Below are 16,603 nucleotides of genomic sequence, written 5' to 3' on the forward strand. Positions count from 1 at the left end.
GACACCAAAGACAGACTGGTGCACCAGGCCGTGTCTAAGTCGGAGTCTCGTCCTCAGAGACGTCGGCTCCTCCTCCTCCCCCTGTCCAGCATCACTCAAGAAGATCGTCGCCTGGTAGGCCGTCAAGGAGTTCGATTTCGGCAGGGCCTTCCCATTCGGCTCAGCCTAGGTCAGAGGACCAACATCCCTTTTGCTCTCGTTCCTTTAAGCCAAGAGGGGCCCAAGGGGCAGGTATAGGGGGCCGTCGGTAGGTTAGGCGCCTCTCCCTCTCCTGCCCCACAGGTGGGGGGTTGCCTGGCGGGCCATTGGGTCAAGTGGCAGAGTTATGGGGCGGTGAAGTGGGTGGTAGATGTCCTTCGGGTGGGGTATCTACTGCCATTCGACTTCTCTCCTCCTCTGTCGGACAAGCTGCAGCTCAGGAAGGCATATCCTCCAGATTCTCTGAAGTTCTTGGCTCTTCGGGAGGAAGTGCAGAAGATGCTGGACAAGAATGCCATAGAGGAAGTGGTGCGTCTGTCTCCGGGGTTTTACAGTCACATCTTCTTAGTGCCCAAGGCATTGGGAGGATGGAGACCTATGATCGACTTATCCATCTTGAATCACTTCATCAGGAAGACACGGTTCAAGGTGGAGACCCCGCGTTCGGTGTTGGCAGCCATGAGGGAAGGCGACTTCATGCTGTATAGACTTACAGGAATCATACTTCCAAATCCCTATTCATCCAACGTCCAGGAAGTTCCTTCGCTTCTCTCTTGGGGACAAGGTCTTCGAGTTCAAAGTCCTATGCTTTGGGCTGACAACAGCCCCTCAAGTGTTCACAAGGGTCTTCAGTCTCGTGTCAAGTTGGGCTTATCCTCAGGGGATCCGTTTACTGAGGTACCTTGATGATTGGTTGGTCTTGGCAGTTTCCAAGGAAAAGCTGCAGCAGGACAGGGATCATCTACTTCGGTTCTGTCTGGAACTGGGCATCGTAGTCAACCAGGAAAAGTCGAACCTTGTACCCAGTCAAAGGAATCTCTACCTGGGCATGGTCATTGATACGACAGAGGCAAAAGTTTTCCCGTCGGATCAGAGACTGGAGAAGTTGCATGTGGTGGTGCGCAACTTCCTGTCAGAACCACATCAGTCAGCTCATCAGTGGCAGGTTCTTCTTTTGGGTGTTGTCTTCCCTGGGGAAGCTGGCCTCCCCCCCCTCATGGGCGTCTTCATTTTCGGTCTCTGCAACGGAGATTGGGAGAATTCTGGTCTCCTGCGGGGGACTCACCCCTGTTAAAGGTTCCTCTGTCTCTGGAAGTGAGAGAACCTTTGTTGGTAGTTGGACGACTGGAATCTTTCGAAAGGTGTCCCTCTGTGTTCTCTTCCACCGGAGTTCCTTTTGTTCTCAGATGCCTCCCTTGCAGGTTGGGGGGCTCATTTAGGCGGCCTCATCGCTTCAGGCGTTTGGAGTTTAGAGGACAAACTGTAACATATCATTGTTCCGATACGTAATACAAACCCTCGGTCCTTTAACAATAGGAAGGTAACTAGCGGCAGCTGGGACGGTCGTAAGCTTCGAACAAGGGGAGAACGGTAGTTAACTGCTTGTCCGATCGTGCGCGGCGCGCACGCCCGAGAGGTGAAGAATCACTTTTGCTTTCGGCCGCGGGTGTGAAGGACGTGTTTCGTCATCGCTCTCTGCCCCGCTTTCATCGTCGTATGCTTTGTTTATATTGTGTTTTCTACTAATGGTTTTGTTTGGACCTTTGGAAAAAATGAAAAAACTGTAAGTACACTGTTTTCATTTTCATTACTTAATTATGAATCAACATGGAGCTATCGCCGTAGAGGCGGCGATTTCCGCTCTTTTCATGAAATTGACTTGAATTATGTCTCGTGCCGAGGCGGGCGCACTTCGCGCCGAGTCATGTGTTTTGGGCGAAAGTGTGTAATTGAAAGATGTAAGTACTCTTTTTCATTATATTTTTGCCCTGTGCGTTCGTTGCCGAGAGCTTGATTGCGCTCGGCACGAGCCTCTTATTTTGTATGAATAGAATGCAATGAAAGTGGATTCGCAATGCAGTTTTCTTTTCATTTTCATTTATTAATTGCATCAAATTTAATTTTGGATCAATTTCCGCTCTTACCCGGGAATTAATCCTTACAATTTATTTATGTGAAAGTGGAAAATCGCAAGTGCAGTATTCTGTTTCATTTCATATATATTTTATGATAGCATCATATTATTATGGATCAAGTTTTCCGCTCTTACCCGGGAATTGATCTTTCCCCCTTTAAGTTCTTATGAAGTGAAGTCGCAAGTGCAGTATTCTGTGTCATTTTTCATAATTACTTTTTTTTCACTGCTGTGCGGGGGTAGGGGAAGCGGAAGGTCTGCCAGGAAGTCGTCGGAAAGCTCTCCCGCGACTCCCTTGGTATCCGATTCTTCGTCTTCTTTCCTGCCCCCCGCTCAGCTTCCTCGTATTTTTGTATTTGGGGTCTTCCTTCCGTTCCGGGGTGGGGCATGTCTCCCCCCCGTGCGTGAGGGAACCCCTCTTACTAAATATGTGTGCTACCGCAGGTGCTACATCCGTGGGAGACGACCTTGGACAGGTATGGGCCACTGCGGCTGCAGGGCGTGTCTAGCATCCACGATCTGCTGCAGCGTCTAGCGAGGTCTGGGGCGGTGACCTTGGAGCGGTCTCCACTACAACCTTCACGGCCGCTTATGCTGCTTCCCCCCGCTGGTCTACACTCCCCATGCTGTGTCGGTGACGCCGTCTGCCGCTTCTAGGGCCGGTCGCCGCCGTACCGAGGAGGGTATGGCCGCCGCCGCCTGTGTTTTCTTCGTGTTGCCTGCCCCAGACTTCCCCCGCTTGTTCCAGCAGCTCGCCCCCTGGACGGCCGCCAGTACCAGGTTCCCGCTGGCTGCCAGATGATTCTACGAGGCGATGGCTGGGCCTGCCGCACCTGTCGCTGATGTGGTTCCCGCTACTGGCTTGGCTGTCCCTCTGTGTTTACCGCTGCCGCTGTTCCTGCCGCTCCTGAGCTGGTTGCTGTTCCTGTCGCTCCTGGTTCCTGCGCCTGTCCATGCTGGTCCTGCCCATGGTGTGTCCTTCTTCCCCCAGTCCCAGGTCCTTCCGGACAGGTGCAGTCGGGCCGTGTTGCTTCGGCAATGGCCCGACTCCGGCCTGGATGGTTATGGACCTGACGACTGTCCTGCGTGAGCTGACGAAGAAGAGGAAGGTTGTCATCTTCGTCTTCGTCTGCTGCTGCCTCTTCCCCTTCGACTTCTAAGGCCCATAAGCCGAAGAAGAAGAAGGCTGCCTCCCCCCCCTAAGAAGTCTCCTTCGGGAACTTCTAAGGGCCCGTCCCACCTCGGTGGGACGGGGGGTCCTTCTGCTGGTCCTCCTGCTCCCCTCGGGAGCCCGGGGCCCGTCTCCCCTTCCGTAAGGAAAAAAAAAGAGATAGGGGACGGGGGGAAACCCAGAGGAGTATCGGTTAGCTCTGGTACTTCCTCGCCTGGTGCTAGCGGCGATGCCGCTACGCCAGGTTCCGGCTCGGTCTCTGCGTCTTCGCGGGAGATCCCGAGTGTACGCTCTCCCTCGGGAGACCGATGCAGCCAAAGTTTCGGCGCCAGTTTCGCCTTCAGCGCCAAGACCACGGCACGGAGCAGAAGGCTGGCGAGAACCGCTCAGGTGACTCGCCAGGCCAGCGGCCGCTCTCGCCAGGGCGACCAGCTGGTTAATTCCGGGTTTTCCCCCTAAGAAGACTCCTTCGGGAACTTCGAAGGGCTCGTCACACTCCGGTGTGACGGGGGGGTTTTCTTCTGCTGGTCCTCCTGTTTCCTTCGGGAACGGGGCCGTCTCCCCTTCTGAGAAGAAGAAGAAGACGGGGACCAAGGTGTGCTGGCTACCGCTGGTACACCCTCGCCTGGTCTTGGCAGCTCTGCTGCTAAGCCAGGGTACCGGCTCGGTTTCTCGTCCGCCGAGAAGTTCCTTGAGTGTACGGTCTCCTTAGGGTGACCGTGCAGCCAAAGTTAAGACGCCTGAGTTCGCTCAGCGTCATGACCGAGGCACGGAGCAGAAGACTGTCGAGAGCCGCTCAGGTGACTCTCGCCAGGCCAGCGGCCGCTCTCGTAGCGACCAGCCGGTACCTCGGGTGGACGTGACGGTCTCTGACCGGCCACAGGTTGAGGCTGGGAAGAGGTCCCCCAGTCCCCTCGACCGACGGTACCAGCCTCGGCTGGTACAGCGGTTTGACGTGCCGCGAGGACGCTCACCGGTCTCACCGCAAAAGCGAGCTCTGCAGGTCACCTGACCGCCGCTCCCACAGGGACCGGGCGGATACGGTGACCAGCAGCAGCTCGTCTGACGCCACGGGACCGGGGTCGACGTGCTCAGTCGAGCCGCTCGCCACAGGTGAGCGGCACGGCCAGGCCTGCAGATCGATCCCCACCCACCGCGGGTTGGTGATCGGCTGCAGCCCCCCACCACGTACGCTGGTCCTGCCAGCGAGCTGGGGGGGAGCGTCAGGTCTGTCTCTCCACTACCTTCAACTTCCTCGGGCTACACCGGGAAGAGCGAGGTAGCTAGGAGTGACGTGAGAGGTGCGCCGCTCACGATCCCATCCACGACGCGCACGGTTGCCAGGTATGGTCTTAGGACCAACCAGGACGTACGCGCAAGTGATTGGAGGCGACCGTCAGGGGGGGGAGGGGGTAGCGTCAGTTCTGTCTCTCCGATACCTTCAACTTCCTTGGCATACGCCAGGAAGAGCGAGGTATATAGGAGTGATCGTGAGAGATGCGCCGCTCACGATCCCGTCATGACGCCGCACGTGCCAGGTATGGTCTTAGGACCAGCCAGGACGTATGCGCAAGTGATTGGAGGCAACCGTCAGGGATCTGTTGCTGGTCCTTCGTCTGAAGGAGGAGGGTCTTGGGAGCTGCTCTTGTTGGAGGGACTGGACGGTCCTACTCCTCAAGACGCTGTAACTTCCGAGATTCAGAGTAACTTTGCCCAGGTTATTGCACTGATTCGTCAGCACAACGACCTGGGGGAAGGATCGCCGCTCCCACCAGCAGAGCCCATGTCTCTGCTCGAGTCGTTTTGGGGCCCGAGAGGGAACCCCAAAAACCACGACGGTGGGTTTGCCGCGATCGGAGCTTGCCGATTCTGTCTTGAACCAGAGTCTCTCGTCTCCGGACAAGAAGGCTCTCTCAGTTCTGGCCGGTCGATCAAGCTACTTCCACCTCCTCTACTGGCCGACAGCGGCGTTTCTACGTGTCTTCGGACACCGTATTTAAATACTCCTTCGGTCCTCCTGAGAGGTTTCGACCTCGACGAGGACTGGAATGAGTCGGAGGACGGTATCGGCCTCTCTCCTGTCAGGTGTCGATCAGCCCCACCCAGACGACGTTCACAGTGGCGGCAGACCCTTACCTACAGTGAGAGTTCGTAACCCTCCTCGGGAAAACGTTTTCTCCTGACGATACGTTTTCCCAGACTCTGAAGAGGCCATCGCCGCAGGCGATGGCTGCTCCTACTCTTCTCCAACTGCTAGTTCCACTGGGAAGGCAATTGCGAGGTATCCAATTCCTCCCCCATTCCCTCTCTCCTTACGGCTAACGAGGGAAAGGGGAGGGATCCTACAGAGATTTCTCTGTAGGATCCGCCCACGGGGTTTGGGGACTGCGCTACCACGGGGGGGACCTTCGGGTCCTACCTGACGTAAAGCCCCCCGGTCGTTGAGGAGGGATCCTGCCCCATTCTCGATTTCTACGGGAATCGATGAGGACCACCAGCACCGATATCGTTTGACGAATTCGAGGTGGGGAGGGGTTTCGCAGACTGCTTAGATTTTCTACGGAATTTCTAGCGCATTCAGAGTGTTAGAGTTCTTACGATCTCCAAACACTTAGGCGAGGACCACGGTCCCAAAAGTGAGCGAGACGAGAATCCCCGATATGTTACACGATAATCGGGAACCTCGCCTATGCTCGAATTCCTGGAATTTCTAGCATTAGGAAGAAGACTGCTGCTGAAAGAAGACTATCTCACAGTAGGCGACCAACCTGGAATAGAGAAGAACGGACGGGAATATCCAGTTTGGCTTGAACTATCGTCTTAGTATTCTGTTCACCATTGAAGCTTTCCTTCGAGGAAGACTTCTTCCACTCTCTTTGATAGAGACCGAAGGTGGTCGATCTCCAATCCTTATTTTTGTTTTCTTGAAGGAAAGAATTTGAGGATGGAGATCGTTGTTCAGAATCCTACAAATATACTACGTATATTAACCTCGCGACATGATTCTGCCTAAGCAGTTGAATGGTCCGAGGGGTAGGCGCATATCCTGGTTATTCTACGGATTGCGACTTAGACGAAAAGTATTCTAATTGAACTGCAACTCGGGTTGCCTGCAACCTCCCAGGAGTTTCCAGTTTTCAATTTTATATACTTATGGTGTTGTCAAAAACACACCCCAACCAATTTAAGCTTTTATATTTTACCAAAATTCGTTTCGCATAAAATATAATTGCTCGAGCATATCTTTTTATGCTCGTGGTTCTTAGCCGAACGCATTCCTTCGTGAAAGGATTACTTGGCAACTCAGGATGACGAGTCAGCGACAGCTACTGCGTATTGAATTGCCCGAGGCATTTCAGTACCAGCTGCCGCTTTAAGATGGACGGTTGGTTATGTCTTTCTCACCTGCTTTGATTGAATACCAACCGTATCTCTGCCCAACAATCACGGACTTAAGTCTCTGATTAACGGGGATTCTCGCATACATGAATGACCATCTACTGCTGTGACGCTAGTATTCATCGTCTTCGGTATTGCGAGAATTTTAAACAGAGATATCTATTCGACTCTCATCTTTCTGTTTACCGCACGGTAACAGAATTCTGTAATAGTCTCTTTGCTGCATCGTATCTCGATAATGCGAATGATTTTTGCGGAATCTGAGTTTGTCCTCAAAATATCTTGTATTTTCGGGAGGTGTGGCAATTGTTCATTGTTCACCCCGGATTAGCAGATGTATTGAAAAGAAAACATCGCCTACTCCCACACCTGCCAGCTCTACTTCTAAACGTTCAGCCCATTAGAAGCAGTTCTTCAGGCGGCTCTCCCCTGTGTTTCATTACTGAAGAACGCCCGCTTTCACTGCACACCGGACAGCAATGAAATGGCGGCTAGCGTTTTCAGTCATTTGTAAGCACAGGTTTAGAATCTTGAGATTCCTTCTCTCGATTCAGCTGGAAGACGTAGGTTGCATTCATTGCCTACCTTCGTCTTCAACGTCACATAGTGTTGTTTCTCCTTAAGCTGAGATTCAACGTCTATGAGATTTTCTTGCCATCAGGGACCTCGGTCTTTTGAAGGCAATTGACTTTCGCCTTTTGAGCTTATGCATTAAGAGAATCATCGCCGCGCCGTCCGGCATCGGTGATTAACAAATATTTTATTTGTTTGGTCTCTCAGCATAACTCTTTAAAGGGCGAAGGTCACGTGACTTACCCGGATGCTTGGACAACTTGCCTCTACTGATTCCGAACCAGTCAGTCGGCAGCTGTCAGAGCGCCCGAGTCAGTTACGAACTATGCTGTGGACTTAGTTCGGTTGTTCCAGAGCAATCATTACTTCGTCTTAATAGCTTGTCAGTATGAGTACTGTACATAACCAAAGTCGAGAAGAGGGATAGGTCATACGACTATCCCCTTCTTTTCGTCTTGGGTAACTGCATGACTTCTCTTGAGAAGTCAAGCACAAAGGGATGGGGATTTGTGACGCTCGATTTCGTACCGATCTTCGTAGCGAAGACTCAGAACCCTTCGGTAACTGACGATTGGTTCGAGTCCTTCACAATACCCTCCCTAATGGACTTCACCGCCTCCGATACGAAGGCTATGCTGCTTTGTCCTGTGAAGGCGCGACGGAGCTGTCTGAAGAAACTCGACACCCAGGATGAAGTGTGGACGCCTCTTCATCATTCTCTCGCGTTCCGCAAGAACTTCTCCGTGGCGCAGGTAATGAAGGCAGGCGCCTGGTCCAACCGGACCGCATGCACCTCCTTCTACCTTCGGGATATTGCCCACAGTTCCTTGGATCTTTTTCCTTGGGAACCGTGGTGGTTGCTCAACACGTTGTGTAGTTAACCCAGACCCTCGCAGGCTGAACAGCATCGAGTCCTGGTGTGACCGTAAGAATTGATGAGGAATGAGAGTGTGACTGGCTCCTCTTCCCATCTTTTTCTTCCCTCTACCTCTGGGTAGAGGGACACGGTCGTCACCCTGCTGGGTAAGGACGAGATGCAGGTGAGCTACTCAATAGAGCACCATCCTATCCCTTTCAGTAGGGATAGGAGTATATATCCACCACTTCCTCCAACAAGGGGGAGGAAGTGGATGCCAATTTGAGACAAACCCATCATTTTATGATTGTCTCTTGCAAACAGGAACAAGTTCTTGCTTGCTGGTACGAAGAGATACGCTTGTCCTCTCTTAGTACTTGGCCCAGAGGTCTGACCATTGATCCTGCGTGCACACCCCCGATCAATCGGACAGAGGTTTGGATCCCTCCCTTGCTCTTACGACCAGGGAGGCACTCCAGGGTTGGACGAACACCAGTCTGTTCACCAAAAAGACTCAGATTCCTCCCACCAAGAAGTGAGTCTTCCTATTGTTAAAGGACCAAGGGTTTGTATTACGTATCGGAACAAATGACAATTTGTCGAAAATTGCATTTTTCCTCACTATACAAACCTGAGGTCCTTTACATATAGTCCCACCTCATGCCACCCCTCACTCTGCAACTTTTTGCATGGGCCTAAAGCAAAAGTGATTCTTCACCTCGGCGCGCACGCACGATCGGACAAGCAGTTAACTACCGTTCTCCCCTTGTTCGAAGCTTACGACCGTCCCAGCTGCCGCTAGTTACCTTCCTATTGTTAAAGGACCTCAGGTTTGTATAGTGAGGAAAAATGCAATTTTCGACAAATTGTCATATGTCTTGGAGTTGAAGGCAGCCTTCCTGGGTCTGAAGGAGTTTCGGGAGAAGTTAGAAGGTCATTCTGTCGTTCTCATGTCGGACAACACCACGGGGGTAACCTTTGTGAACAAGCAGGGAGGCCTGGTTCCTTGTCGACTTCACGCCTTGACTGTCAAGGTTCACCAGTGGGCGGTCAGCAGTTCGGTAGAGCTCTCAGTCAGGTATGTCCCAGGCAAACGAAATGTGGTCGCAGACAAACTCGGTCATTGGGATCAGATCCTAGGCACAGGGTGGTCCTTTCATCAAGTGGTAGCAGACAAGCTCTTCCAGGTTTGGGGGAGATCCCCAGATCCTTTAGCATTAGCAGAGGATGCACTCCAACACCCCTGGGACAACCTGGAGGTGTATGCCTTCCCTCCGATTTGTTTGATCCGTCGAGCTATGAACAGGCTAATGAGTTCACAGTGTCTCAGGATGACTTTGGTAGCCCCTCTGTGGCCTCAGGCGGAATGGTTCCCAGCTCTGCCGTCGTTGTCAGAGGTTCCGAGGGAAATTCCCCCTTGGCGACATCTGTGTTAGCCCCATGCGGAAAGGTTCTACCAGTCAGTAGAATCCCTGTCTCTTCACGGTTGGAGGCTATCAAGTATCTCCTCCGAGCGAGAGGGCTTTTCTCAGAGAACAGCAGGGCTTATGTCCAGCAGTCTCAGAAAGTCGACCTCCGTGGTTTACCAAGGCAAATGGGCGATGTATTGTGATTAGTGTCGTAAATGGGGTTTTTCTCCATCCGCGAATGGCAGACTTTTTAACCTTTCTCACTATGGAGGAGTTATGGAGTTCCAGTTGACGACATCTGAGAGAGAGAGAGAGAGAGAGAGAGAGAGAGAGAAGAGAGAGGAGAGAAGAGAGAGAGAGAGAGGGGGGGGGGGTGTAATTGCTGTATGAATTGTTAACAATTGGATTGGCTGTTGGAGAGTTCTGGGTTGTCTGCTGGTGCTGTTAGAGATCGGAGTTCTGTGTTTTGAGTGAGTGTTTTTAGTCAGTCTTTGGTGAGAGCTGGTGACAGTTAGTAGTGTCGGGAGCAGTATATTGAAGGCACTGGAAGTCAGTTGAGTTTTGTGTGTTTTGATTTGTTGTTGAGTTTGGTGTTGTTGCATAAGAGTTGTTGTGCCTGTATTGTTGGATTTGTTGTGCTTTTGAGTTCCTGAGTTTTTGTTGTATGTGATTGTTGTGGTTGAGGGTTGTTGTTGTTATTCCTTGATGTTGTTAGTGGGTGTGTGTATTGCCTTTTGTGTTGTTGGTTTTTTTTTTGTGTTGTTGGTGATTGGTTGTGCAGTGGTCTTGGGTTGTGGTTGTGTTCCTTTTTTGTTGCTGTGTTGTTGAGTTGTGGTTGTGTTCCTTGGTTGTTGTTGTGTTTGTGGTTCTTGGGTGTTGTGTTGTTGTTATAGTTTGTAGGGTTGTGGTCTTTGGTTGTGGTGTTGTTGGTCTTTGTTTTTTGTCTGTGGTTGTTAGTGTTCCAGTGACCTCGACCAGCAGACAGCACAGGATAGCTTGGAGTATCTGGAGTTAAGTACGTGTGTTTTGTGTGTGTGTGTGTGTGTTTTTTTTTTTTTTTTTTTTTTTTTTTTTTTTTTTTTTTTGTAGGTATAGGTATAGGTCAATTGTCCTGCGTGTATGCTGTAGTGTAAAGAGTATGGAGGAGTTATGGAGTTCCATTTGACAACGTCTGAGAGAGAGAGAGAGAGAGAGAGAGAGAGAGAGAGAGAGAGAGAGAGAGAGAGAGAGAGAGAGAGAGAGAGAGAGTGTAAGTTGCTGTATGTCTTGGGTTTAAAGCCTGTGACAGCCAGTAGTGTTTAGCAGCAGTGTGTTGAAGGCATTTTGGTCAGATAAGTTGTGTTTTGTTGATTTGTTTTTAATTATTGTTGTTTGCTTAGAGTTGTTGTGCCTTGCTGTTGTCTTTGTTGTTTGATTTCTTGGTGTTGTTAGTGGGTGTCTGTGTTGCCTTTTATTTTGTGTTGTTGAGTTGTGGGTTGTGTTCCTTGTTTGTTGTTGTGTTGTTGGGTTGGGTTGGTCCTTGGGTTGTTGTGTTGAGTTATGGTCCTTGGTTGTTGTTGTTGTTGTGTTGTGGCTCTTGGTTTTGGGCTTGTGGTTGTTTATATCTCTGTGACCACGACCAGTGGACAGCACAGGATAGCCCCTGGATATCTGGAGTTTGGTAAGTACATGTGTTTTGTTTTGTTTTTTTTTTTTGTATAGGTGTAGGTCAATTGTTCTGGTGTATTTTGTTGTGTAAAGAAGAAAGTGTGACTGAGAGTGGGTTTGGCAGCTGGATCGATTAGGTTAATGTGGGGGGTGTTTTGCCACTTGTTTTTTTTCTAGCTTGTGATCCCGCCACAAGAGGAAAGTGTGACTGGGGTGAGTTGGGCGGCTGGAGTGATTAGGTTTATGGGAGGGGGGGGGGGGGGGGGGGGAGGGGGGGGGGGGGTGGGGGGGGGGGGGATTTAGCCAGGTTTTTTATTTTTTATTTTAGCTTGTGATCCCGCCACATCACAGACGAGAATCGTTTGTCCGTTTCTGCCATTAGAGGCTACAGGACAGCCCTGAGGTTGGTGTTACACCTTAGAGGTATCGACATCTCCTCTTCCTGGGAACTTTCCTTACTAGTTAAGGGGTTTGAGCAGTTGAGTTCTTTCCTAGGAGCTCAAATCCTCCGACATGGGATGTTTCTTTGTTTCTCAAGAGCTTCACTAAGAGTCCATACGAGCCCTTGCATCACTCATCTGACAGGAACTTGACGCTCAGGACAGTTTTCCTTCTGGCCTTGACATCTTCCAAGAGGGTAGGAGAGCTCCACGGTCTAAGCTATGATGTAAAGCACACCAGGGGTTGGGGGTCGGTGTCCTTCGAATTTGTCCCGGAATTCGGGGCCAAGACCCAAAATCCCTCTGTCCGTGATGACAAGTTCACTTCATTTTCCATTCCATCACTGAATGACTGTGGGTGGTGATGACTCAAGAGCTTTAGTTGTGCCCTGTCCGGGCTCCCTGCGTTGCTATCGTAAAAGGACTCGGCACCTTAGACCAGGCTGCCGCAGACTTTTTGCTAGCACAGGCCGTATGAAGAAATAGGTGTCTAAGAATACTATCTCTTTATGGATATGGGAAGCCATCAGACAGGCATACTTACTCTTGATGATTCCACCACCACATCTGTGCAGGCTAGAGCACATGACATTAGGGTTATTGGTCCCTCTCTGGCTTTCAAAAAGAACTTGGCTGTACATTGAGTGCTGAGCGCTGGTATGTACTTGGGTATCTTCGGATACATTTTCCCTGGGTCCTGTGGTGGCTGCCATACAGGTTGTGTAACTCATAGTTTGCCCATAACAGGGCACTTTTGTATCTTACCTAAGATGATCGTGTCGATGAGAAAATGAGTGGAGTTTGCTGGTCTCCTTTCTCTTGTACGTTTCCTTCTTCCTTCGGGCGGTAACGAATAGACATGTCATTCGCTGGACTGGTATGATACAGGTGAAAAGTAAAGGTAGTCATACTGATAGTGTGTTCGCTTAATATGAAAATATCAAACCCTCTATTCGGTAGTATATGCTCCACTCCTTGGCAAGGAGGAGTTGGGAGTAGTACAAACCCTGGTGTATTGGTTTGCTATTGGACAGTCAAAGTTTCTCTTTGGTTCCCTTTACAATGATTCTCCCATATATCATTGTACGTCACTCAGGGTCTGAGTGGTAAGATATCAATTTATCTAGCTTCTCAATAGGCTTCAGTCCATCTCCAGAAGTCATTTCTTCTGGAAGCTGGACTGGAGGGTAGGCCCCCAGCTGGTTTAGGATGTTTGGTACCTCCCTCCAAGTATGAGTCTGTCCTATTGTTAAGACCGAAGGTTTGTTCACATATGAACAAATGACAAATTTTCTAAGACAATTTGTATTTTTCATAGCTACAAACCTGAGGTCTTAACAAAATACTGCCCGCCTCTACCTGCCCCTCTGTTTGTTAAGACATCCTGATTCGGGAAAGACTGACGCAGTGGCGTAGGTGCGTGGTCCTTGACCACTCTTCACCCGATCTACGCATGCGGTGCCAGATATCACAAGATTCCTTGCTTTCATCTGCTCTTTAACCGGATCCAGCTAGGAGCTAGAAATGATCCTATTGTTAAGACCTCAGGTTTGTTGCTATGAAAAATACAAATTGTCTTGGAAAATTTGTCATTTTTTTATGTGAATTGGTACTGCTTTTATGTACATGTTTTAGCAAAGATTTTACTATCTTCTCTCCTCAACAATACCACGACACACGATAACTTAAAATCAACCATTCATTATTCCTCAAAAATATAAGCGCTCCCTCCTCTACCTCAAGTTAGCTGTGTATCATCGCAATGACAAATGATTTTGTTAACCATTTGTGCTAAATTTTATTGTGAAAAGCTTTGTTCTTTCATTTACTATTTTGTTAATATTGTTCAACTAGACCGTCTCACTCGGCGCACCGAACACTGGCTCAATTAAGACCTTTTTTTTTTATTTATTGCATTTGATTGTTTTCATATTTTATCTTACGTTAAATTTATTGGGAAATTCCCCTTATATATGAATTGTTATTGCTTTTACATATACATATACAGTAATATTTTACCTCTCTTCTCTCCTCAACATATCAACGCTTCCTCGTTCAGCCTCAAGTCAGTTGGGAGTGACGTCACCGCGGTTACATACAATTTTATACATCTTTTATGCTAAATGTTATATTGAAAGCTAAATTTTATATTAAATGCTGTATACTTCTATTTATTTTGTAGAATATTGTTATCAGTAAACTATATATTGTAAATGAAAAGAAAAAATTAATAGTTTAACTTATAAGACCCAATAGGCTGTCAAATACAAGTATAAACTAGATAATCAGTCAGTTCAAAGTACGAGCATTTGTTCAACAAACAATACAAAATGTTCTCAAAACTTTTGTTTGAAAAATGGAAAGTTCTACATAAGAAACGTTCAACAAACGAGGTACCACGGTATTCATTTGTGAATGATAAGTAGGGAGCAAAACAAAATTAAAGTTGGACAGCAAAGTAGGAAAAGGCCAAAAGGAACAGATAAAAATAAAAGGTAGAGGGCAATTCAGCTGGAGCCAGAGGGCTTCAGCAGAACCTTTTAGTACTGTCTACAGTTTGCCATGCAAGGTACTCTGTAAGTAGTACCCCTTGCAGGGGATACACTGTTGGAAACACTTATTTAGACACTTAAGTATTTGGTCCCTTATATAGTAGAAAAATATCTTTGTTACACATATTTTTCTTAAATGTGGAATTTTGTTAGGAATGCGGTTCACTTTAAGAATTAAGTATTAGTAAACTGTCTTTTTCTCAATATACTGTAATCTTATTTTTCTCTTAAAGATTGCTTGTTTTATTTAGTAGGAAGGTTCACTTGTTGGGCAGAGGTATAACCGTCAATTTTCAACACACGGGTTATCACTGATTAAGCTACATATATTGGAACAAAAGTACAGTAGTGTAGTATGTGATAAAAAAAATATTTCATATCAGATATAGCCATATACATGCATTGATTTTATCATCACTAACAAAACTTGCACCAGACATCTTTTTTGAAGAATCTTTTGAAATATATTTCCTTATGTTGTTAACATTAGGGTCCTTGGAGTAAGGTATTTCTTTGCATTCATTTTAGGATTATGACTGTGCGTTTGCTCATTGAAACTAAATCATTTATATACCAAAAGAACCAGTTTATTTTTCTCATTGTCAAAGTCTTTTATTTTATTTTTTTTTTGTATCAGGTGTAACATTGTACCATGTAGCTACTGGACAGCTTCCTTTTCGACCATACGGAGGCCGTCGAAATAAAGAAACCATGTACCACATCACAACAGAAAAGGAGCCTGGTGTTATATCTGGGGTTACAGACATCAGAAAACGGACCAATTGAATGGTGTACAGAGCTCCCTGAAACGTGCCAGCTTAGTTTGTAAGTTTTACATTTACTATTGCATGAAAGAAAGAAATTGCAATGCACCCTTCACTTTTCCCATGTAGAATGTGAAATTGCAAGTATGAAATTTTTGTTGTTGAAACAACTGTATCAAGGATATTGGCATATTGATTTTATATAGTACTACTATCTCTGCTCTGAATATTTCAGGGGGCTTAGGAAGCTGGTTACGCCTTTGTTAGCTGGTCTTTTAGAAGTGGATCCACAAAGGATGTGGAACTTTGAAAGATTTTTCCAGGAAGTCACCATGATCCTTAGTAGGAAAGTAGCACATGTTTTCTATGTGAACCGAGTTCAGCCACTTACAATATATATGGATCCGAAACACAGGTATGTATCCACTTTTGTAAATGTGTTTAGTTTGTGGTCTATATTAGAAGTTATTTTTAATTTTCAAGTACTGTGCACATAAGTTGTAATATGTATTTCTATGTACAGGTACTCCTCGTTTAATGACCTGGTTCCGTTCCAGGGACCATGTCGTTAAACGAATTTTTTGTTAAGTGTGTTATTCTCTTATTTCGATTAATAGCGTTAATTTTCAGTCATACATTATACACAACTAGTTTCCGACATAGCCTACTACTTGGCTAAGTTCTGACAATGCTTTTTTTATCATTTTATTATTTCATATATTTTGAAATTTGTTTCATAACTTCATGGTGTATAATTTTCTTTAAAAATAGTGTTCTTTATTTAACACATTTAGCCTACATTCCCGAGTTAGCCTAATAGTAAGTCAATACATTACTAAACTTTTCTCAGACCTCACATTATTATTGGTGACTTTCATATCCTAAATTTGGTGTTTCATAATTATTGCTATTAGTTTCTTCGTCATTTATTTTGATTGTAGAGGGTAATGAGATGAAAAAAAACTGAATGAATTTCTGGTGATCACAGTGCATTTGAATGCCGCTGTCAAAACGTAAACAAAGCACACTGCCATCTGTTTAGGAAAGTGAACACTAAACTATTTGGTAATGGGATAAACAATTTTTTACCATAGATAAAGATTTACGTTTGCACTTCTTACCTCTAGTTTCGTCTATCTCATGGGTGACTTCGAATATGTAAATACCCAGTTGTATAAAAGAAATGACCAAACATGTATCACATATAAGTCTTTCAAACATACTAAGATTAAGGAATTTGTGCATGCCAAATGTCTCATTGTTTTGATTAAAAAGTTTTGACTTGGTAGAGATTTCTCAAGTGAAATATTTAAAAAAATATATTTATTTTCAAGTTAATATAAAAAATATATTTAAATTCACACATTTTCTTTTCATTACTAAGAATCTGCACATTTTCTTTTCATTACTAAGAATTCACACATTTTCATTTCATTACAAAGAATTATTTTCATAAAAACAAAGGAGATATGGCATAATTTTTGCTGTTTTGAAGTTGTAAACAATACATGGCTCCACCCTGTTGGCTGTGCAACGAACAAATGGCAGCTGAATGAAGCTGAACCACAGAAGTTTCCAAATCATAGAATGCCGTTTTTAAGAGGTTCAACTGTATAGCTTTTCTTTACAAATTACTATATTTAAGCCTTATTTATTGTTTTTAGCCGTAGATTTCAAGG

General features: G+C 46.8%; 1 protein-coding gene across 7 annotated transcripts in view; it reads left to right on the forward strand.

Moving 5' to 3' along the window:
• Positions 1 to 15,351, forward strand: part of LOC135226510 (inhibitor of nuclear factor kappa-B kinase subunit epsilon-like) — a 282,872-nt gene extending 267,521 nt beyond the window's left edge. For 5 of the 7 annotated variants that reach the window (XM_064266133.1, XM_064266186.1, XM_064266177.1 and 2 more), the window contains 2 exons: positions 14,798 to 14,985; positions 15,160 to 15,351. In XM_064266133.1, the coding sequence (XP_064122203.1) occupies positions 14,798 to 14,946 (149 nt within the window). In that variant the 3' untranslated portion in view covers positions 14,947 to 14,985; positions 15,160 to 15,351. The remainder of the gene's footprint in view (positions 1 to 14,797; positions 14,986 to 15,159) is intronic. The other 2 variants (XM_064266159.1, XM_064266168.1) reach the window with 1 other exon arrangement.
• Positions 15,352 to 16,603: the final 1,252 nt, after the last annotated feature.

Source organism: Macrobrachium nipponense, chromosome 20, assembly GCF_015104395.2.
Source record: "Macrobrachium nipponense isolate FS-2020 chromosome 20, ASM1510439v2, whole genome shotgun sequence".
NCBI classification, from domain to species: Eukaryota; Metazoa; Arthropoda; class Malacostraca; order Decapoda; family Palaemonidae; genus Macrobrachium; species Macrobrachium nipponense.